Source organism: Carcharodon carcharias, chromosome 16 (assembly GCF_017639515.1).
Source record: "Carcharodon carcharias isolate sCarCar2 chromosome 16, sCarCar2.pri, whole genome shotgun sequence".
NCBI lineage: Eukaryota > Metazoa > Chordata > Chondrichthyes > Lamniformes > Lamnidae > Carcharodon > Carcharodon carcharias.
In genome coordinates, this window is record NC_054482.1 from 6489573 (window position 1) to 6514432 (window position 24860).

The window sequence follows — 24860 nt, forward strand, 5'->3', positions numbered from 1 at the left end:
GGACATCGAGCTCCCGCCCTTGCCCGCCACTTCACGCTGATGCCGGAGCCGCGCATGACGCTGGGCGGGCATTAATTGGCGGTATAAACAGTGGTGCAGACCCAACCGCGGCTGGCAGGCGGGTTCCTGAACGCCCCTGCCCGCTCCCGCCGAGCCCACCCGACGTGGGAAAAATTCAGGCCACGGTGTTTAAATCTGTGTGTTTTGATCTAAAGCGAATGACGGTATACTTATCTACATTGAAGTTCATCTGCCACAGTTTTGCCCACTAGCTTAATCTGTCAATTTGCACACTGTCCACAAATTAAGGTTACATTTCCACTTAAACAAACCCAAATTAATTAAACAAGTTGAAGGTTTCTTGAGTTGTTTTGTTTTGTAAAGCAGTGTCAAGCAAAGCAATGCACTGGCACGGGCAATGAATTAAGGCTGGCATCCAGATCATAGGGACAAGGGTTATTTGAATAATGGGAGCGCTGTCATGCCAGTAACAGAACTAGTGTGATCAGCTCCCCCTAGTCATGAATCAGTACATTTAGCCCCGCTCTCCGACCATTTAACTCCTAATCCTGATCTAGAAAGAATGGGATTAAAGGGCAGTGAGTCAGCGTGACAGGAGGTGGGAAGTGGAGCTCCACAAGGAGTAGTGCTAGGACCACTGCTGTTCATAATTTGCACTAACAATTTGGATTTTGGGTTCAAAAACACTATTTCTGAATTTGCGCTTGGTACCACATGGGTTTGGGGAGTGGGGGTTGTCAGTACTGAGGAGGACTGCAACAAGACGACATCAATAAACTTGCAGAATCGGCAAGTAATTGGCAAACAAAGGTCAACTCAGATGAATGTGATGCAGTACATTTTGGTATGAAGAATAGCGAGATCACTTATTACTTGAAAAGTACAAGTCTAGGTTGGGTACAGGATCTAAGGTATTTTGGAGGATAAATGCACCAATCAAAAGTTGTGTCACAGGCCAATAAAGCATTAAAAAGCAAAGCAATTGTTTGTTCCTAGAGGGATAGGATTGAAAAGTAGGGAAGTGATGCTAAACCTGCATCAAACCTTTGTTGGATCACGTACTGTGTGCAGTTCTGGTCACGATTTTATCAAAGGGATATAGAGACACTGGAGACGATGCAGAGAAGATTAACAAAGATGATACCATAAGTGCGTGGGCATAAATAGGCTTGACAGAGTGGATCTAATTTCTCTTGGGGAAAAAAAGGCTGAGGGGTGACCTAATGTAGGTCGTTAATTTATGAAAGGTTTTCATAGAATGGATATAAAGAGAATGTTTTCTCTTGTGGGGAAGAACATAACTAGAGGCCATAAGTATGGATCTTCAAACATAAGGGAGTGATGGGGTCAGTTACCGACCTTTTGTTCGCTCTGCACATAACTGTTTATTTTTTAGCTCCTTTGTTTAAAAAGTAAGGGTGAATGACATGATTTGTTTGGTGTTTTGGCTTGCTGGTTAGTGGGATTAATAATGGCATGGGGATAAATCCAAGTTTGAGGGGAAACACACAAACTTGCTTATGAAGCTGTACGAAGCAGTCTTTGTCTTTGAAGGAGACATGCTGAGTAACTCTCTTGAAGTTCAGTCATATCAAAAGCTAATTGTTTTACCAGGAGCTTTAGACACTGACACAAGGTGGAACTGGCTTTCTAAGGTGGAGGCCAGCGGGGGCGGGTTGGGATGATGTGAGGTTTTTTGCCAAATTGGAAATCCTCAGCACTTCCACTTCCAAGTTACCCTTCACTTTTAATATAGAAGAAGAACCAAAGGGGAGTTTTCAATGAGGAAAAATTCAGGAGGATCGTTTGAGGGGGGAATAAAGGAAAAATCCCAACTACAGGAAGCAAGAAATTCAATTCCAAGCAATGACTCACAATGTGCTAAATATTTTGAAAGAAAACAAATGTCAAAGATTATTCTTCTTCATTCTTCAGTTTTGTGTGAACAACATCGTGTGTTTTTATTTCATATCTCTGAATCTTGCAGAGGATCCCACCTTATACTGATTGGAGATCACAGAACAATGGAAGACGGGCAGAAAATCAAAGTAAAAATCGTTCTCTTTCAGTGATCCCATGTGAGTATTAAGTTTGATCTTTCTCTGTCTTGCTTGATGCTTCATGAAAGTGTTCAGATTTGCTTCATAATATGACTATAAAATTGATTGCAAAAGGTCAGAAGAAGAGAACATTGTTTATATTGGCACCAATCCTGAAATGAAATTGATATGTGATTTATAAATTTGTTCTTTTGAAGATGATTACAACAGAGTAACTATCAGATTGGAAGACGAGAAAAGCAAAGACAGCGAGAGCCACAGTGACACTGATTTATCCTCTGATGAGAGTGAAGATGAAGAATCCATTAAATATATCAATGCTTCCTACATAGATGTATGTATTAGCACAAGAAGTTAATTCTTCTCTTGTAGAAGACTATCTAAAGGTTTTGTCATTGGAAAGTGGATGCTCAAGGGGAGCGGAAGAACTGGGAGGCAGAAACCAAAAGCACAGTACAAAAAATGGCTTTTTGCATAAAGAGGAGGGGGTGGGGTTGAGACAGAGTTAACAAGGCACATTGAATTTGAGAGAATCCCGGGGCACAATCACTGCCAGTTGCTCCATTAGCAGAGAGCCAGAAATGGCGAATAAATAATGTTTCAGAGCCAGAGGAATGGAGCCTAGACCTGGAGATGGTTTCTCAGACAGGAAGGGTAAAATTTGTGAGGGTATTTGAAAATACCTTTGAAAGAATGGTGAAAGCAAATTCAATAATAATTTTCAAAAGAGAATTGGATAGATGCTTGAAGGAGAAACATTTGCACAGCTATGGGGAAAGAGTAGTGGAGTGGGAGTAATTGGATAGCTCTTTGACAGAGCCAGCACAGACACAGTGGCCTAAATAGCCTCCTTCTGTGCTATATTAAGCTATGACTAAGATTAATATTTATCAGAAATGTCTGCATTTCTACCTCATTCTTTTGCTCAGATTCATCACTGTTGCTATTGTTGGTGTTAATCTCCCTTTTCAGGAACATGCTCACACTGTGTGTCCCTGACATTGTGGGTCCCTGACTAAATGTTTCAGACAGGCACGTACATGCCAACCATGTTGAGCGTTCACATTTTCAGATCATTGTTCCTTTGTTTAGACTGGTGGATGAAAGTCAGAGGTTCTCCTAGCTCCTGCCTGCTGATAATGCTTCAGGGAATTGATTGCTCTTGCATTTGCTGGTCAGGAATTCTCACAATAGTTTTGCAAGACCAGAAGTGGCCAGTTACCATGTGCAGCAGCATTCAACCCCCTCAAGCAAGAGCACAACACAGGAGCCAGGATGACACAGGTGAGGGGTGTGTTGGAGGGAAGAATGAATTTGCAACAGCAAAGAGGTTGGAGAGAATAATGCCTGTTTGAATGGGATTGGAGGCTTGAAGATTGCCATCAGAAAGTCTGTGTTTAGGAGCAGGAAGAGCACCAACATGATCTGAGAGTGGAAAAGAATGCCAGCTTGAAATGAGGGAAGAGAGGGAAGACAATGCTAGCAAGTCCTGGGAAAGGGAAGACACGGAGAGGTGATTTAAGAATTAGGGAGTGAGGAGTGCCAGAGTGATCTGTAAGGTGAGGGGGAAGAAGAGGAGTGTCAGTACATAGTGGGTAGGAAGGAGATGGAGAAAGCCAGCTTGAACTATAGGAAGGAAGTGCAACTGCCAGTTGAAGGAGAGAATGGGCAAGAACAATGCATTTATGAATGAAAGGGATGGGATTGGGGTGAGGAGCCTCTGTGTCTCATGACAATCACAGATAATCTAATTATCATTGAGTAACAATTATTTCCCATTATATATTTGGAAGCTTCAGCTTACATATGACAAACCCATGCTCTCGATTTAATTACATGTCATCAGCCTGTATTTAGATGTGTTCCTGAGGGGTCAGCTTTTTTGAGCATGTGTTTGCTTTTCTAAAGCTATTGGTGGACCACTGCCAGTCTCCTGGGTTGACTCGGCATAGAGTCATAGAGATCTGCAGCACAGAAAAAGGCCCTTCAACCCTTCGAGGCTGCGCAGGTCAAACAAGTACCTAGCCGTTCTAACCCCATTTTCCAGCACTAGGTCCATAGCCTTGAACGCCATGGCATCACAAGTGCACATCCAAATACTTCTTAAATGTTATGAGGGTTTCTGCCTCTATCACCCTTTCAGGCAGTGAGTTCCAGATTCCCACCACCCTCTGGGTGAAAAATTCTTGCTCACATCCCCTCTAAACCTCTTGCCCCTGACCTTAAATCTGTGGCCCCTGGTTATTGATCCCTCCACCAAGGGGAAAAGTTCCTTCCTGTTTACCCTACCTATGACCCTCATAATTTTATACACCTCAATCATGTCTCCCCATAATCTCCTCTGCTGCAGGGAAAATAACCCCAGTCTATCCAACCTCTCCTCATAACTAAAACTCTCCAGCGCAGGCAACATCCTGGTAAATCTCCTCTGTACTCTCTCTAGTGCAATCACATCCTTCCTATAACGTGGATTCCAGAACTGCATGCAATACACCAATTGTGGCCTAACCAGCCTTTTATACAGTTCCAGCATAACCTCCCTGCTCTTATATTCTATGCCTCAGCTAATAAAAGCAAGTATCCCATATGCCTTCTTTAACCACCTTATCTACCTGTCCCGCTGCCCTCAAGGGGCCGGTGGACATGCACACCAAGGTCCCCCTGATCTTCGGCAGTTCCCAGGGTCCTACCATTCATCGTGTATTCCCGTGCCTTGTTTGTCCTGCCCAAGTGCATCACCACACACTGAACCAGATTAAATTCCATTTGCCACTGATCATCCCATCTGACCAGCATGTCTATATCCTTCTATTGCTATCCTCCTCACTATTTACTTCCCTACCAATTTTTGTGTCATCCGCGAACTTACTGATCAACCCTCCTACAATCGTTTATATATACCACAAACAGCAAGGGACTCAACACCGATCCCTGTGGAACCCCAATGGACAAAGGCATCCAGTCACAAAAACACCCCTTGACCATCACCCTCTGCTTCCTGCCACTCAGCCAATTCTGGATCCAAATTGCCAAATTGTTTTGTATCCCATGGGCTCTTACCAGGATTATCAGTCTCTCATGTGGGACCTTAAAAGAAGCCTTCCTGAAGTCCAAGTAGACTATGTGAAATGCATTGCCCTCATCTACACACCTGGTCACCTCTTTGAAAAATTCAATCAAATTGGTCAGACATGACCTCCCCTTAACAAGACCATGCTGACTGTCCTTGATTAATCCCTGCCTCTCCAAGTGTAGATTAATTCTGCCCTTCAGAATTGCTTCCAATAGTTTCCCCACCACTGAGGTTAGACTGACTGGCCTGTAGTTCCCTAGTTTATCCCTTCCTCCCTTCTTGAATAACGGTACCACATTGTTTGTCCTCCAATCCTCTGGCACCTCTCCTGTGGCCAGAGATGTATTGAAAATTATTGCCAGTGCCCCTGTTATCTCCTCCCTTGCCTCACTCAACAGCCTGGGATACACTTCTTCCAGGCCTGGAGATTTATCAACTTTTAAGCCTGCCAGGCCACTTAGAACCTCTTCCCTTACTATGTTAGTTTATTTAATTATATCACAGTCCTTCTGCCTGATTTCCATACCCATGTCGTCCCTCTCACTTTTGAACACCGACACAAAGTATTCATTTAGAACCCTCCCAGCGTCTTCTGGCTCCACACACAAATTACCACTATGGTCCTTAATGGGCCCTACTCTTTCCCTAGTTATCTTCTTCCTCTTAATGTACTTGTAAAATAACTTTGGATTTTCCTTTATTTTACCTGCCAATGTTTCTTCATGCCTGCTTTTTGCTCTCCTAACTTCCTTTTTTAAGTTTCCCCCCTACACATTCTATACTCTAGCGCTTCCGCTATTTTGAGCACTCAGTATCTGCCATAAGCCTCCCCTTTTTCTCCTTTTCCAATCCTGTATATCCCTCAACATCCAGGGTTCCCTGGATTTGTTGGTCCCACCCTTTATCTTTACTGGAATATGTTGGCCCTGTACTCTCCCTATTTCCTTCTTGAATGAGTCCCACTGCTCTGGCGCAGATTTACCTGAAAGTAGCTGCTCCCAGTCCACTCTGGCCAAATCATATCTGATCTTATTAAAATCAGCCTTCCCCAATTTAGAACTCTGATTTCTGGCCCATCCTTGTCTTTTTCCATAACAACCTTGAATCTAACGGAGTTATGATCACTATCTGCAAAATGCTCCCCCATTGATACCTCTACCACTTGCCCGGCTTCATTCCCTAAAATTAAGTCCAGGACTGCCCCCTCTCTTGTTGGACCTTCTACGTACTGGCTTAAAAAGCTCTCCTGGATGCATTTTAAGGATTCCGCTCCCTCTAAACCTATCACACTATGACTAACCCAGTTAATGTTGGGGAAGTTGAAATCTCCCACTATTACTACCCTATTATTTTTACACTTCTCTGAAATTTGCCTACATATCTGCTCTTCTATTTCTCTCTGACTGTTTGGGGGCCTATAGTACACTCCCAATGACTGCTCCTTTTTTGTTTTTCAATTCTACCCATATGGCCTCATTTGAGGAGCCTTCTAAGATGTCATCCCTCCTTCCTGCTGTAATTGATTCCTTGATCAATATTGTGATACCCCCTCCTCTGTTACCTCCTTCCCTGTCTCGCCTGAAGACCCTATATCCTGGAATATTGAGCTGCCAATCCTGCCCCTCTCTCAACCATGTCTCTGTGACAGCAATGTCATCATACTTCCATGTGTAAATTTGTGCCCTCAACTCATCTGCCTTATTCATCAGACTCCTTGCATTAAAATAAATACCATCCAACCTTGCCAAACTCCCTTGTGCCTTAACTGGCCTATAATTTCTATGCCTTCCAGACTCACTTACTCTCTTCTAATTTTGGCTGTGCATCTCTCCCTGCTGTACCTCCTCTCAGGATCCCATCCCCCTGCCAAGTTAGTTTAAGCCCTCCCAAACAGCATTAGCAAACCTTCCTGCAAGGATGTTGGTCCCATTCCAGTTCAGGTGCAGCCTGTCAGCCTTGTACAGGTCCCACCCCTCCCAGAAACGGTTTCAATGTCTCAGAAATCTAAAGCCCTCCCTCCTGCGCCATCTCTCCAGCCACGCATTCATCTGGACTAACCACCTATTTCTATACTCACTAGCGCGTAACCCCGGAAGTAATCCAGAGATTATTACCTTCTGAGGTCCTGTTTTTTAATCTGCTTCCTAGCTCCCTAAATTCTGCTTGCAGGAACTCATCCCTCTTTCTACCTGTGTTGTTGTTATCAATATGCACCACGATCTCTGTCTGTTTGCCCTCTCCCTTTAGAATGCCCTGCAGCCGTTCAGTGACATCCTTGACCCTGGCACCAGGGAGGCAACATACCATCCTGGAGTCAAATCTACAGCCGCAGAAATGCCAGTCTGTACCCCTTACTATCAAGTCTCCTACCACTATTGCTCTTTCCCTCTTCTCCCCAACCCCCCGACCTCCGTGCAGCTGAGCCATTCACAGTGCCATGAGTGTGGCTGCACTCCTCAGCGGAACCGTCACTCTCACCGTTTTCCAACACAGAAAAACAGTTCTTGAGCGAGATGCACCCTGGGCATTTCCTGACTACCTGCCTGACACCTTTCTTCTGACTGATGGTCACCCATTCCCTCTCTGTCTGCACTTCCATAAGTTGTGGGGTGACCACTTCTAAAAACGCATTAAGCACAAAACTCAGCCTCGCGGATGCACCTCGGTGCCTCCAGCTGCCACTCAACCTCCGAAACTCAGAGTTCAAGTAGCTGCAGCTGGTGGCACTTCCAGCACATGTGGTCGGTCAGAATGCAAGGAGCGTCTAGGACTTCCCACGTTTTGCAGGCGGTACGTAACTTGGGACTGAGCTGCCCTGCCATGCCTCTAGTTCAAAATAAACCTTATTTTAAGTTAAGTACAGTAAAGAAAAGTTAAATTATTTCTGTACTTTAAATAAAAACTAAAACTTTTACCTTATCTTAGCTTAATCTATTTTAAACTGGAGGAAAAACTGGAGAAAAAAAACACACCCTCTACTCACCAATCAGCTCTCACCTTTGTGTTGACGCCACTTTTTGAAGCTTCGCCACACTCCTGCTGACTCTGATCTCCATTTGTGCATGTATTAGTGAATGTTGAAACTGTGCCACTTTTTACATAAGGGACAGTTCAAGTAAAACTTCACTTAAATCTGCAAGAAATCTGTTCATTAAAAGGAAACACGACATTTGGACAGTCTCAGAAAGAAAGGGAGTGTTGGGAACTTTTATTGTAGGACAGCAGGAAGAATTCTGATTCTTTTCAATCCGAAAAAAAAAGAAGCAACTCACAAGATTGAAATCTAGAACAGAGTGTGGAGAATTCTCTTGGATTGTGGATATGCAGAGCACATTAAAAGGACCCTTACAAAACTCCAAAGTCAACTGCCTTCTGCATTCTGTCTTTCAGGGATATTGGCATTCGGAAACATTAATTGCCACTCAGAATCCGCTGCCTGAAACCATTGCTGACTTTTGGATGATGATGTATCAAAAAAAGGCGAAGTTCATCGCAATGCTGGGCAAATTAAAAAATGACAAGGTAGGAACCAGTGCTCTTTTTCATGACCTTACACTTACCTTACAGGACAATAATCCTGCCGATGAGCCTCGTCAAGGTAACCAGCTAAACAGTGCAAAGTGTTTCATTTAATGTTCCAAACTATGAGAGATAACAGAAGCTTAACTTACGTGTCGAGAGACATGTGCTTAAAACCAAGATTTGTCTAGAAATTTTGTATTGAATTAATACTTTGAATACACACCAGATTTTACAGTAACTGGTGGTAGAAATCCTAGAATATCCCAGGCCCGAGGAACATGTGTTATTCCAGGACAGGAAAAATGGCCTTTCCAATACTCCTCACCATATTGTTTGTGCATGGCAGGCATAGGGTCGTTTCACACTCACAGAAAATGAGGCTTCCCAACCCTTTTTGACTTCTGCTTTGAAAGTCCGCAAATTATGTGCTAAAGTTTCTAACTTTGTGCTGACAATGAGGAAACTGGTGGGTAGAATTTTCCATCCATTGATGCCAACCAAATGCCAAAGTTCAGGTTGTGTGCCTGCAATTGTCTGAGGCGTGTCTTCAGAGGAGGTTCCTCAAAAATGCCCATCACCTTCCAAAGCTCACTCCGTGGCATATTCCGTGAACCATCTGTGCCCTAAGGCCTGTTTGTTTCAGGAGTGAACCACTACACAAAAGAAACCAGCATTCTAGGCATTGGTGCACAGGTTCCTTGGAAACAAGTAATCCCTCCTCCTCCTCCTCTCTCCTCCCCCCCCAGTGTGTCCTTTGCAAAGTAGATAGAAGGCACCTTAAGATCACTTCAAAAATTAGCAAGCTCGCATCTTCAGATGTTCACCTACATACGCGCCCCAAACCTGGAGGTGGTTCCCACACTGGATCGACCGGTTCATCTGTTCCCACCATACATACCTCGGCCTGAAATATATAGCATCCCTAAAAAGGCCCAGGATGCAAAACCCCACAAATTCCTTATGTCAGTGGCTTTGTAAGCCTCAGCTGGCAGATCCATCCCCACAAGGCCCATCTGGGGACCTCTGTGCTAGGCTGGGATTCAGCATAACCAGGTCCGTGCCTAGTTTCCAGACATCCCTGCTGGATTTGTTCAGCTATTTCCAGAATTGTCATGGATATTCTGGGATACACTTTACATGATGGTTTCACGAGATGTGACAAAACCATGTAATTTCACTAAGCAGAAACATGTATTTCCTACTGGAAATGTATACTGAACTCACAGAAATAACCATGCCATATTGCAGTGATAGAGATATTGTTCAATGAAACAGATCGTGTGCAAAGTAGCATAGCTGCTGAGAGCTACACCATTCACAGTGGTATAATATAATTTTCTTTCATTGCCAATAAATGCCTCAGTGTTTTAATAATTTAATCAATTTAATTTGTTTTTAGGATTGTCCACAATATTGGGAAGATGAGACGAAAGTCTATGATGATATTGAAGTTACGTTAGGTGAATGCATTAATGAACCAGCATTTATTGTTCGTGTCTTTGAAATAAGACATACAAAGGTAAAGTTGTTGTAATATCTTGAGGGACAAGAAGGTATTACTGTCTGTAGGCTCACAGAATTTCCCTATGTTTTGAATGAACAGGCAATCATTTTAATTCTTTTGGGCTGTTGTAAACTGTTTGCAGAGATCTCCCTACAGTCCAACATTCATTGAACAGTGTGGTTGAATTGTTGCAACGTATATTTAACTTTTCAAATGGATGAAGGAAAGTGATTCACTGATCCGAACTTTTTCAGTAATTTTGAAACCAATGAAAGAACTAAGTAACATCTAGCGGGAGGATTGCTAACCATCTCTTGTCAGAAAGTGTTGTGCCATCATGAAAGGTGGTTTGTAAAAGTTCAAAGCAGAAAGCATATTTAGTCCTTTGAAATAAAGGGGAAGATGTATTTTGTAAATGGTTACATTCCGTATGTGTGGAGAAAAAGTGTGAAAGGAACAAAGTGTTTGTTGGGGAATAATGAGGTGCAAATGGTAACTTGACACTTACAATGTCAGGAAATCAAGATCTGTCTTCTTGTTTATGTATCTATCTGGCTATCTCTCTATCTCTATTCCTTGCTCTCTCTCTCTAATAAGTTGGTGAACATAATCATGGAAGATGTTCACCAATAGTCACAATTTGTTAGTTTGCTTGTTCCTTTTTGGTTCAGCTTTTGTGTTTCTCTTTCTATAATTCTCTGAAAAATGCAAACAAAAAATTGTTTTCCTCCAAAATTATCTGTCCAATCATTTCCAGTAAAAACACCTGTACAAAATGCATTGCAGCAACAAAAAATGCTCTAAGATATAAGCGACTCTTACAGTTCTTCAATCATCCACAAAAACACCACCAACTTAGCCATAAACTTTCCTATCCCTTTTTTTCAATCGTTGCAACAACCATCTTGTAAAGTCACAATCCTCGACACATGCCATAGCTTAGTGGATGTCACATCTAATCAATCCAGACTCTGGCCTGACAACTCAAGGCCCAACTTGAAGGCACGCTTGCTGATGATTCCAACCCTCTGTGCTCTCCAATGATGCCTCCAGCTAATCTACAGTCCCCTGTGGCTTTCAATTTGATGCCATTTCTCTCTTTGTCACTCTCTCTCTCTCTCTCCTGCTGCTATCTGCCAGGTAGATAAACAGGGGGCAGGATTCCCCCCCCCCCACCCCACCCCACGTTGGGGGGGAAGTTGAAGTGCAGGTGCGCGGAGACACGCCTCCAGTCGGTGTCCCCAAATGGCACCGCCATTTTACATGGGCGGGCCAATTAAGGCCTGCCCAGCGTGACCTCCACATGGAAGCGCTATGCACTCCCTGTGTGGGCCGGGGGTGGGGGGGAGGATTCCCTAAACCTGAGAGTGCGCTCTTCCGCGTACGTGCACGAAAGAGTGCACTCATCTCCCTGAGGCAAAGTGCTGCCTCGGGGAGATCGGTTCTAATGTACAAGTTATTAACAATAGAAAAAAAAAAATTCCCTGACATGCCCCCTCATGTGACACATAAAACCTCAACCATGGGCGGGATGAAGTTTCATGTGGGTTTTAAAAAAATTAATTAAAGCTTTTTAAAAAGTTATGGACATGTCCCAACTCATGTGACACTGTCACATGAGTTGGGACATGTCCATAACTTTTTAAAAAGCTTTAATTAATTTTTTTAAAACCCACATGAAACTTCATCCCGCCCATGGTTGAGGTTTTATGCTTTTTCTGAAGCCCACCAGGGCTCCTGGCCTGCCCATTAACCTTAAGGTTGGACGGGCAGGTCCATTAATTACTTTAATGACTCTGTCGATGGCCTCAATTGGCCGTTGACAGGTCGGCGGGCGCACAGCTGATTTTGCTGAGCCCCCGCCTACCTGAAAATTGAAATGGGGAATGGTTACCCCGCTCACCGACGAGAAAATCCTGCCCAGGATCTTTGGAAGACAATTGCAGGATCTCAATCTCAGTGAATTAACCTATGTGGAAGATTATGCTTCAAGTCATAAGGTAGTCATGGGTTGTCTAAAGTGCACACAGATGGGAATTTCTGCCCAAACCGATTGTGAACGTTATTAAGGTTTCATATTAAGGTCCCAAAGCCTAGCAAAATGAGGATATAAAGTTGGCCTTAAGTACTGGGAAACAGTTTTAACTGAGAAATGTTTGGGAATTTGAAAATAAACAAATTGTCACAGCATGGTGATAATTGGCTGTATATATTAGACACGGCCTTTAATCTATCTCAATAATCGTGTCGTATGAACATTTTAAAAGATGAACGAGCAAAGGACAAATTAGATCCTTTTTAATCAAAATCTATCTCGGGCTCCACCATGCATTTAATCTCCTGAGAAAAATGATGTGGAGAGTACAACCCAGAGTGGTAATGGCTTTGTACTTACATTAAGTAGCCACCTATAGTATTGGAGTGGGCTGAAAGGCCTTGCCCTTTTGAAAATCTGAACTTACATGGGATCATGTAACCTTAAGCTCATTTTATCATCTGAAAATAAGTCCAAGTTTGTTTGTTTCTTCTCGTAACCTTTGGGCCCAGAACAATTTTCTTTCTTGTCTGAACCTTCTCCAATATATCCTTGTCCTTCTGAAGGAAGGGTTTCCAAAATTAAGTGAATATATTCTGAATATGGACACGACTTTAGAATTTCAACCTCCAGTGTAATCCCTGCCAGATCTATCCTCGTGTTTGATTAGCTTTGCAGTGACTAGAAACTTTCCTTGAACGTCATTAATTCGCTATCAACTGAGTGAATGGAAAGTGTTGATAAAATTAGTCAAAAATTGACGACTGATATAACTACTTCATTCTTCAGAGAAAAGAAACTCGGAAAGTACACCAGTATCATTTTCACAATTGGACTGAATCAGAGCTTCCTGAAGATCCCAATGACTTTGTCAATATGATAAGGAGCATCAAGGAAAAACTGTCAACACTCAAAGAAACTGAAGATTTAGTACCACCTGTCATTGTACACTGCAGGTAATATTAGTAGTTTCAATGTGTTAATGCTGCTCTTGATTATCATTTGCAACAAATACCCTATTTTTAGCATTTTCGTGGGTTATGCCTCACTTCTATAGGGGAAAGGTGAATTAGGTAGTTCCTTAGGTTTGAATTTCTATGTGTATATTTTTCCCTGCATTATGCTTGATGAAGGTTTTGTTAAAGGAGAGTGATACCAATGCTGGGGAAATGCTTCATTCGTCCATTCCAAGTACCCAACATCAGCCTCAAAAATAGCCAGGTCTGCTGGAGTAGCATAGACATAGAGGGCTGAATTTTACCAGGCCACAGGTGGGCGTGAAAACAGGCAGGTGAACCAGTAAATTAGAGCATCATTGCCATCAGCGGTGTGCCCACCGTCACTTCATCCAACCCCGCCATGATTTTATGGGCAGCTGGGGAGGTGTTGCATGGGTCACCCACCCATGGCCCAGTTGAGGCCCATAAGTGAACAATCAATGCCCAATTAAGGGTCTCATCCTGATATAACAGGCAGTACAAGAGGCCTGCCCCCAGTGTTTAGCCCAGCAGGTTTAATCGTGCGGACTACTGGTCAGTAAAAGCAGGGGAGGCAGTGAGGTGTTGGGGGTGCCTCCTTCACTGACTGCCTGTGTCACCCCCGCCTGCCCTCACAGTTTAATCTCCTCACTTCCACCCTACCCCCTGCCCTGTCTAACGTGATCCCCACCCCTCCTTGCTGGCCCTGCCACTGAGATCTCGGACTTAACTGAATGTTTGAGTCCACCACCTGCCTTACCTGCAGTACCAGTAGTGGCCACCACTCTGCTTGGCATTGCTGGTGTGCAGAGCTGCTGGCCTCCAATTGGCCGACAGCTCAATGAAGCGGGATTTTCTGCAGGAGCTGGATGGAAGTCCTGCCTCATTAATTAAATGCCTAATTAAAGGGCCATGGCTTGAAAAAATTTAAGCGGGGTGAGCCAGCTAAGCGGAGGTGGGCTGTAATCTGAAATGTACACTGGGATGCAGGGAGACAACCCTCAGCTTGAAATCCAGCCCAGAGCTAACCGTGCTGTGTTTTGCCTCGTGTTTCACTTAAGCACAACTTCAGAAAAGTATCTCCTTAATGCACTAGTATGAAATTTTCCCTTTCCCATTCTTACCCTCGTCTTCCATCTGCTCGAGATTGTCAGTTTAGTTGTTACGTCTGCTAACTATAAGCTGCTTTGTTTTGCAAGCCCTCACTGACTAAGAGTCAAGTATTGAGTTGTGACAGTACAAACTCACAAGATCTTTAGAGTTAGCAGAGAAAGGTCTGCAGTCCCTCAGTTTAGGCTAGATTCGAAGCCAAGTCCCGAAGATCTGGTGGGGTACAAACGCAGTGTACCAATAAATGCTCCCAGTATTCTCAGCTCAGGCCTTCAACTACTACAGTTACCACAACTTTAAAAGTCACTAAAGTATCCTTATCGGCTCCACAGTGAAAATTATGTACCCAATCTCGACTTTAATTTTTTTCTGATGTAAACACATACTAGCTTTAAGGCTACAGTAAAATCACAGTGGTGGGGTTGGGGGCATGCTGGTTAGCTCAGTTGGCTAAACAGTGAGTGTGTGGATCAGATTAATGTCAACAGCACAGGGTCCGATCCCCGTACCAGCTGAGGTAGATTTGGGCCCTGCCTCCTCACCCTACCTGTAGTAAAAGCCACAACGTATATGCCATGGTTCAGTGAATATTTGCCAAAGACCTGCCTTCAAGCAGAGAAGTTATGATAAAGATGAAAATCACAATAGTCCATTTTTGCAGTAAAAATAATGGCAAGATGATCAAATAGAAATTCAGATATCTGCACGCGCTCAGTTAAATGTGGAAATCAGGAAGTTGCTATCAGAGATGCACTGCATCTCCAGAAATTTTGGTCTAACAGCATCTTGCCAAGAGACTTGGCATTGAAACAATTGAAGGGCATCAAGTTGTACTAGCTACCCATCAGAAACCCACTAAACACACCAGAAATAGCTGGGGCTTGTCCATTCAAGTATAAGTGAATTTTTACTGGGACAGTAATTCTTAGTTACTACCTCCAACCTCTCTAGCACTGAAAATTTACGTTCGCTAGTGTGGAGTATCATTCTTTCAGATTTTAACTGTAATTGGAGATTTTAATAAATAAAAATGTTAAAATAATTATTTTTTCCTTTTCCTTTTTCTTTCATCTCTTAATTCCATTTTTTCCCTCTCTTTTCTCACTTTCTGTACATGATTTGACATTGAATTAACTATCCTAATTCACACTTCTTGCTTTAGGCTCTGCATGTCTCTTGAAGGATCCTTAAATCCATTTGATTGAGGAGACATGCCATTGCTTGCTCTAGTAACACAAGTCTGAGACCCCATGTGTAGAACACTGCACTATTTTGGTTCTCTAATTACTGCAATTTGCAGCACAAAGGTACATAGAAATTCTGAGGGCAAGTATAAGTTTAATGAATGGTTGATGCCAATTGTTTGCCACTGTGGTAAAATTCAGGCCTTTAGTAATTACCCTTGTAACAAGAATTTTTCTCTCTATGAACACGGCTATTAATAGTAGTGTAAGGGAATTATCTATCAGGCTGATGCTGTGTCATTGAGAGACGGGTTCTTCCCACTTTGATCAGTAACTCTACTGACTGTGTAATGGACTAATTAATTTTACATCAGTTCAAATCAATAGAGTATCTTTTGGTGTTGTAACAAAGTATATCCATGACCTCCTTGATCGTCCAGTTAATGAAATTGTATCATGGGTATGAAGAATAGTACCAAACAGCATGGAGTAAATGCCTACACATATAATGGCCAGGAATTTCCTTGGAGTGCCCTTGACCTAGGATTTTGCTCCGGCAAAGATATGACAAGGGAGTGGGAGCCACGCTGAGAAAATTGTCAGCCGGTATTCCTTCATTGATGATAAGAAACTTGGAAGCATTGTGAACTGTGAGGAGGATAGTGTAGAACTTGAAAGGGACATGTGCAAATTGGTAGAATGGGTGGGCAGGCGGTAAATGACATTCATTGCAGAGAAATGTGAAGTGATTCATTTTGGTAGGAAAAGCATGGAGATACAATACAAAATAAATGGTGTGGCTCTAAAGGGGTGGCAGGAGCAGAGGGACCCGGTATATATGTGCATAAATCATTGAAGCTGACAGAACAGGTTGAGAGAGCAGTTAATAAAGCATATGGTACCCTGGACTTTATTAATAGAGAAATAGTGGAGGAATGGTACTAAGTAAATTGTTCATTCAGAGAGCAGTGCAGATAGACTCCTTCTGCACTGCACTGATTCTATGATAATGCCTATAAAAGTTTCCTTCCTTAACGCAGGTTAATGGAACGTTCAATGCTTTGTGTGGTGCCCAAAACTAAAGCAGGGCAAAGTGGCTGGTAATCCATTTTCCTGACATCAGTGGGAAGGAAAACCAGGATGCAGCCAATCCACCATAGCCCATCGTCTCCAACCCTTCCCACCGCCACCAAAGCTGTGTAATGGGCTAATTAATTTCACTCCCAAAACTGTGTAATGGACTAATTAATTTCACTCCCAAAACTGTTCTTGTCTACCCCACACCTTTTAAGTTTCTTACGTTGTAAAATCCTCATTTCTTTCAGTGATGGAGCCAAGCAGACGGGAGTATTCTATGCGCTCTGGAACATCCTTGACAGTGCAAATACTGAAAATTTAATAGATGTTCTCCAGACGGTCAAAGCACTGCGCAAACAGCGGTCAGGAATGCTTCCAACCTTTGTAAGTAGTGGCCATTCCACCAACTGACTATTCCTCTTTTTAATCCCTCTCTGTCGGGCACCTTCAACCCATTACTCACTTTTCTCTACCGTCTCCGAAAAGCCTTTATGTTGAACAATGTAAGCAGATTATATTCACAGCATGAATGATTTTCAAGAGGAATCTAAGCTGCTGGAGGTACAGAAAGTCAAGGTGGCAGTGTCTCACAGTATTAGTTATTCACTGAAGTAGGCCACTGTTATGGACATGTGAGTCCCACACCTAACGATATTTCCCAACAATATTACATTTACAAACAGGGAAAAAAAAACGCATGGCCTCCCAGAAATATTGGTGAGAAACAGAATTGTAGTGTAGGTGACCTAGCTTGTTGCCACACTGGACCCACCTTGCCTTCTGAAAACAACCTTTTTCCAGGCTTAGAGGCTGGTCAGACTACCTTCGCGAGGCTCTGGGTCTCCAAAGTGCTGTGCCGTCTTCCGGAAGGTCACCTGAAAAGCCTGTAATAGTGCTGATTGCTTGTAATCTAAAGCCTGCCTCCATCTCGTTTCAGCATACTGTGTGAATGCTGTAAAGAGTGTCAAAGAGTCACACACCTTGCAAACATTACCACTTAAGCATTCTTCAAACAAGCAGTCAGTGGCACAGTTTTGCCTCCGCTTGCCTGCAGATTCACGCCTGCATCTTGGATTTCCTTTCACTCCACTTTGTTTTGTCACTTCTTAATCTTCCAGCTTCAGCCTTAACAAAGGTTGCAAATGGCTTGAAATGCTTTCTGACCATTTGCTGATGCCTCAACGATACTTTTGCCTCCCTGTTCTACTTTTTTCCCTTTAATTGTGCACATCCCTTTAATTTTTAAGATAACCTGATTATTCGGCTAGACCAAGTGCTGCAGTATTTATGTGTCTATTTTCGTCACAATGTTAATTAATTTTAAAATAAGTTTTGCATTTTAACTGATACTGACGAAAGTTTGTAAACAGTTCTTTTGGGAAGATGGGGGAAGTTGTGCAACATAAAGTCAAAGCGTAGGTTCTCCCCTAGCCTTCCCTTCATGGCAAGATCTGAAGGACAGATGTCCAGTGAAAAATGTGGACAAGTGGAGGTGAGCTACTTTCTCAAGAGCTCACAAGGTAGGAGAGAGGAGAAAATTGCACAGAAGTTCCAGTGCCGATGCTATTGAAATGGGGTTAGGAGAAAGTTAAGGGCCAGTTGGCCAGAAAATGGTGCTGGGTTGGTAGAAAGATTCTAGGGGAAACTGAGATTGAAAGAGAAAAATAACTGTATATCTGTTTTGTTCTTTGACAGGAGCAGTACCAGTTTCTCTATGACATAATTGCCAGTACTTACCCAGTGCAGAATGGGACATTAATATCTGATAATGGTCCAGCACAGACCACTGTGAAGGTAATCTCTGAAACCAATCCAGAGAACAAATCTCAACAAAATACTACTTCTGACTCTACTGAGAACAAGGAAGTGTTGTCCACAGAGAATGATGAAGCAAAGTCTGGCAGCAGCAACAACAAACAACCAGCAGAAAATCCTATTAATGGACCTGTTACAAGTGGTGAAATTGAGTGAAGGAAGGTTGCAATGTGTGAAGTATAGGTACGAATAAATCAATATATGTGTTTGTAAGGGAGATTTGAAAATACCACCATTAATTTCATTTTACATGTACATAGCTTGGTTTATCACTGGATGCTTTCCAACAGGCCTGTATACAGAACTGTTCAAGAATGGTAATCTACTTGAACGTAAGTGTGAATGTATCTCAATTAAAGGAATAATTTCCTAATTTAAAATTCAATTATAATGTTTTGGTCTTTCCGGTTACACTGGTAACTCTAAAAGAAGGCACAGATATCTTTTTTTTTTGAAAAAACTCTCAGAACATTTTTATATATATATATTTTATCAGGTGTGTGGAAAAGCTAAATGCCAAACCTGCTTCAAGATGTTTTGGCAGTGTTCATATTTCAAAGTGTAACAAAGATGCTATGTTATAACTATGATGAAGCTCGTTATGAGTATAAAGTAATTTGACAGGTTTATTAAGTTTTGAGATTTCTGACATTTATAATGCAGCAATTTTTTCACTGTCCTTTGCAAATTATTTTTATAGTTGTTTTTTAAAGTTAAAGCTGTGCAGTTGATCTGCTTAAGATATCCAGATGTATTTAACTGTTTGAACTTATGTTGCATCAAAAAAATATATTATTCTGGTGGACCAAACTGATTTCTGGTGTACCAGACTCAGAAAACACAGCAGAGGGTCAGAGAGGGGAGTTTGCTGCCTTTTGTAAATTAGATATCACACTTTGCTGACAAACATGGTCCGTTGAAGCCTGTTCTATTATGTTGCCTGTAAGACAGAGCATGACTTCATAAATAAGTCAATATTAAGAAAACAGAAACTTGACTTCAGAGGAGGGTTTTGGGAAAGTGTGCAATACGGCAGTAGCACCAGAGAATACCACTGTGGATTTAAGCCTAACTTAAATAGGTTCGATAGGAAGGATCAGTGATAAGAGATGTGAGAAGGATTCACAGCAGTCTCACCATGCTTGATTTGCTCCAATTTGCCTGAGAAACAAAAGATCTCGGAATCTACTTACAATCTGCAATTCCACTTATCAAAGGACGCAAGATCACATTACCGATTGGGATGTTCGAGTGTATGCTTGAAAGCTGATTCTAAGATTGGACAGAAGCAGCCTTTGGCAAGTGTCAGTCAATAACGTATCGGAAATGGCAAGTTTGGAATGAACTGTCAACAGGTCAGGAGTTTCATGGCGTTTGTCACTTGGGCAGTTTTAAGGTTTTGGTCGTTGAGGATATGAACATCTGAAGATATATATATATATCTTTCTTTCTTGTTCTTTGGTCCATGGATGTTGATCAAGCTGCTTTCCTTTCTTAAATAAAGTTTTCTGGATTCATGGTATGCATAAAGTATTGCCAAAGGGAAGAGATATTCCAAATCTCAGTGGAGTCTCTAGGAGTTAGCTAGCGGTTCAAGTTAAAACAGCAACAAGAAGATGTACAGTAAAAATCAATTTGTTTTTCAAGTTATAACAAGGTTATTATGTCATTAGTTGAAGAAAATGTGTTGCTTCAAACAGCAGATGGTTACCAGGAATTTGTTTGGTCTGTCAAGTTAAAGTTAGTTGCAGCATATTTTACATAAGAGCTTGCTATTTCCAGTTTTGGGTTCTTTCTTCAATAGCTTATAGTGTTTTCTAATTTGTTTTGTTCAAAAATACATCTTGTAAAGACAATGACAAAAAATTTTGTACTAATAGTGTTTTTGAATAAACAAAAGGAAAGTAATTTGTATCACATGTTGCTTTGTATAGTATGAATGTATTAATGTACACTTCTCAGCACAGTACTAGTCAGTAGCAGCATTGAACCCAGCAGTAGCCATGCACTGTCTAGAATAATTCATCCTCTAAATAACATCGTGTAGTATGGTTTTCTAAGATGCCTTGCCATCCATGTTACAGTATTTTGCACAAAATAACACAACACCAGTCTTGCTGAGGACTTTAAAAAAATGTAAATTGAATAGAAATATCACCATCAGCACTTTTGGGGACTGAGAGTTGAAGGGTTTGGGTGGCAATATGTTGGGGAGTCTAAGTACAGACTTAAACTGCTGTTATTCTGACTCACTCAGACAAGTAAGTCTCGGGTTCGATTGAAGAATAGAAATTGGTGAGGAATCTTGCTCCTCATCACAAATTCGATAGCCTCCATGATTGAATGACCTGTCAACCATCAACCACATACACTAACACATGAAGAATGGCTACTGAGGTGCTCTCATGCTATAAGCTGTTGTGCAGCTAAGGCATTGCTACCTGCCTTTAGTTACAGCCCCCTGTGTGGATGAGATGAACTCAACCTCATGAGGATTTGTAAAAAATTGGAAAAACAAAATCACCACAGGATTTAATAATAATCACAAGTCATATTCCAGTGTTGTTCTAAGAGTTGAACCACAACAGTTTCCAAGAGGGATTCAAGGCATTTACAAGTATGTCACTATGCACCTTATAAAACAACAATGCATTGAAAGAATCCTTATCTATTATTTAGATTTCATTATTTTTATATGGATGTGGGAAAAAGATATGCATTAACCTTAAATTGCATGTATGTTGTTTTCAACTAGATCCTCTCAAGCCAAGAGTTAACTTCTATGTCCTCAGTTTCCTATTGCTAAGTACCCGGTTTAAAATGATGTTAAGGGGTAGTTACTGATTCTGCTGACTTTGATTAACAGAGGCACCTGTTTGCAGTATGCATTCCCAAATCCAAAGCCATTGATTCCAGGTAGAGGAATGTCAAATTTCCTAATGGCCTTTTAAAGCAATGCACCCCAGTTGGATTTGATTGGTTTTGTAAGCTTCCTTTGTTTGGCTCAAAAGGGTGACAGCTTTTTACCTTGCCAAAGGTGCAGAATATTCATGATTATGAGGCCTGTACTAGCTGACTGTCTAACAGATCTGATCGCACAAATCCCTGCAAAGCCATACCCACCAATATGTGTTTGTGCCAGCAGGCATCTCGAGGTGAGGGATGTGCTATGCACCAGTTGGTCTCTTACAGTGAAGGGTGTGCTTTGTGCCAGCGGATGCCTCTCGCAGTGAAGGATATGCATTTTGTGTCACCAGTTGTGGTGTGGTGAGGCATATGCTTGTGCCAGCTGTTGTGAAGTAGTTAAGTCAGCAATCTTTTAAGTGTCCATAGAAACATGCTGAACACAGAATATTGTTCTCTCACTATTGAATTGCCACTCGCAGAGCAACATTAAAAGTAACGTCAGAGATTGTTGTCTCCACTTACTCTTGGCTACAGCATAGAGAGGAAATGCCTCCAAAGAAATTTTGCCCCTTGCATGTATCCAGTGACCCTGAAGGACCCTCCGCTTTTCCAGATGTTTGTTGCAGCTTTCGAAGGATTCTTCAATGTAATTTCTTTATATTAACATTTCTTCAAGATAAAGTTGACTTCCATAGTGTCCATCTTTAAATCACAGTTTTGCATAGAATGCATGTGGTGGCAGAAGTTTGTGACTTTGTCCCATTGCAGAGTCCAAAGCTGGCACAACCATTTTAAAAGTAATTGATCTTGCCTCAGCAGCATTCTAATACCAACTTTTCTCCAACTAATACTGATGGAAAAGTGGGGTATGATTTTATCATTTATTGCTGCCAGATTTTGCACTTAACCACAGACAGCACCTCATTTAATCTTGTTTCTCAAATGCAGTGAAAACGATCCTGCTACATTTAGCTTGCTCGTAGCGTACATTTCATGTTCTTGCAGAATTTATGCTCTAAACTTTATTTTTTGCAATTCACTTATTTTCTGCTTAGCTCCAATATAATCAATAGAACTTCATCAGCAGCTCGATGAATGTATCCAGTAGAAGATCCCAAGTTTGATCCTCAATCTGTTCTCAGTTAGCTGCTCTCAGTCAGAGGGTGTGATTAGATAGCAAGTTCCAGAATCAGCCTCATCCTATTTGGATTAAGGAGGAGTGTTGAATTGATATCTGGAAACCTTTTCACGGTTAACTGACTGGCCAAGACCAGATTAGCCTGTGCTATAATATCCTCCTACTGCCTGTACTGTCAGGATTAAGGGTTGTTTGAGTGATTATTGCTATGTCAATGCCTTATGCAAGAAGGTGAGAGAAAGTTTGTTGAAGCACCACACTCTGATCGTAAGGAAAGTCATACTCAAATTAGTACATTGTTAATTTTAAGATCTTTTTAGTCTGAAGACCAAAGGTGGTCCACAATCTCGTCATTAGATCTTCTGGAGGGGGTGCTGAAATCCTGTTGCAAACAGAGTGCAAGACAAAAACCAACTCCTAGGACAGCGAAATAAAAACAGCAAATGCTGGAAATACTCAGCAGATCTGGCAGCATCTGTGGGGAGAGAAACAAAGTTAACATTTTGAGTCCATATGACTCTTTAGAGCTCTGTTTTTCTGATCTTAATTTCAGATTTCCAGCATCCGCAGTATTTTGTTTTTATCCTACAATAGTGACCTCCATAGGGGCTGGGGAACATTCCTCACAATAACAAAGCAAGACTCTGTGCTTTGAGCCAATGGTTCCTCAGTTTATTGCCTCTGAAGACCTGAGTTTGGGTCCGAGTCAAGGTTTGATCTTGCACACTCAACTGATTGGTAGACCACAAGTTATAATATTTTGTTAGCTACTTTGGTGATGGGGACTCAATGTTAAGCACAACCTGTGTCACATGTTATCACCATTGACATGTCACACATCCAGGATTCAGTTTAAAGTCAAGCCCAGTGACACACAGCTACTTTGTCACTTTTCACTGTTGGTTAAATGTTACATTGTGACTAAGGGTCTGATTTCAAGTCAACTTGTGTGGCCTCTGAAAAGATACCTTGCTCTGCTTGCCATTGAAATAATGATATGGGCAATGATAATGTTGCTATTAGAAGAGTCACAGATTTTAGAATGGGAAGAAAATAAAATGAGGAAACAGGTGACAAATACCATTCAGCTCCTGATTATTTAGACATGGCTATGAGCTTGGTCAATTTTAAACCAAGCTGTAATCACTCCTACCTCTGAGACTATGGCTTTTTATGTTAAGGGAGGTGGTAATTTTGATATTTGGTGCTGTGCATGAGCAGGGTGATGGTAAAATGTGAGTAAAGACTTGAGACGTGATCATCGCTTCAGACTTCATGCATTGTGATCCTCCAGGGTAAATTGGCCTATCATCAGCTTTTAACATTTGTTCTCCTCATCAATTATTGTAAAATGAAAATGCAGGAAAATATAGGGTATGAAACAACAGTTTATTCATTGGCTCCCTTCAACATGCAGCACCACCTTCCCCCCTTTTACAACTGTGCTGAGGGTGGAAAGTTGTAGTATAAGCATCTGCATCAGCAAGTTGTGCTGAAAGGCCATTTGTGTTACAGGTTCTGTTGAATTCCTCTCTCACAATCTGTGTGAACTCAGAAAATGGAAGGAGCATTCATTGGCAATAGCAATGGTTGTGCAACCTCATGTGTGTTTAATGCTACATTAAATGCTTTGTCATTGTGTTTTGACAGTATGCCAGCACTTAGCGTGGTAATCTTTCCACATTGTTGTTCCTATTTTTCTTTGACTATGCTGAGTTCCTTATTTAAGAGTTGTTGGGCCAGGATACTGCTGTCATGGTTCAAAACTTGTAAACTGTTTTCTAATGTCAATAACTTTTTCAGTTAAGACTGTTAACCAGATCAAACAAAAAGAGAAGTAATCTTGAGGAGGTTGGGAAGGTGTCTGTGTATGTATGTGTATGTGTAACCTTAAGTTTGAGTCAATCTTTCTGGGGCAGTCAATCTTAAGTTGGAAAACGAAAGATTTGAGCTTTGCAGGCTGCCTACTCAGTGAGATACAGATAGAGTGTAAGCTTCAATCATCATGTTAATCCCTTATCACAGTACATAATCTAGCAGAATTTGCTTTTAACTGCTGCCTTTAACTTTTTGGCTTCAGCTCACCTGCTGCTAAAACTCTTATCTATTTCTTTGTTACCGCTAGACCTGACTATTCCAATGTTCTTCTAGCTTTCCTCTCACCTTGCACCCTTTGTAAACTTTGTAAACCAAATCTCCGCTGCCCTTATCCTAAAACAGCAAATCCTGTAACAAATCAGTCCCTGCTCCTGATCTACATTGGAAAGCCTAGAAACATTTCTGAGTCAAAATTCTCATCCTTGTTTTCCAATCCCATTGTGGTCTCAGCCCATCAGCCCCGTCCCCCTAACATCTCAGTAACCTCCTCTGGCTGTACTCCAGGTCTCCAAGATATTTGCTTTCTCCAATTCCAGCCTCTTGTGCATCCCTGATTTTA

The 24860-nt window shown here is 41.8% G+C and overlaps 1 protein-coding gene across 11 annotated transcripts in view; it reads left to right on the forward strand.

Moving 5' to 3' along the window:
• Window positions 1-20286, forward strand: part of ptprc (protein tyrosine phosphatase receptor type C) — a 167253-nt gene extending 146967 nt beyond the window's left edge. For all 11 annotated transcript variants that reach the window (XM_041208255.1, XM_041208256.1, XM_041208257.1 and 8 more), the window contains 7 exons: window positions 2009-2099; window positions 2279-2415; window positions 8545-8676; window positions 10076-10195; window positions 13005-13171; window positions 16812-16947; window positions 18259-20286. In XM_041208255.1, coding sequence (XP_041064189.1) covers window positions 2009-2099; window positions 2279-2415; window positions 8545-8676; window positions 10076-10195; window positions 13005-13171; window positions 16812-16947; window positions 18259-18534 — 1059 coding nt within the window. In that variant the 3' untranslated portion in view covers window positions 18535-20286. The remainder of the gene's footprint in view (window positions 1-2008; window positions 2100-2278; window positions 2416-8544; window positions 8677-10075; window positions 10196-13004; window positions 13172-16811; window positions 16948-18258) is intronic.
• Window positions 20287-24860: the final 4574 nt, after the last annotated feature.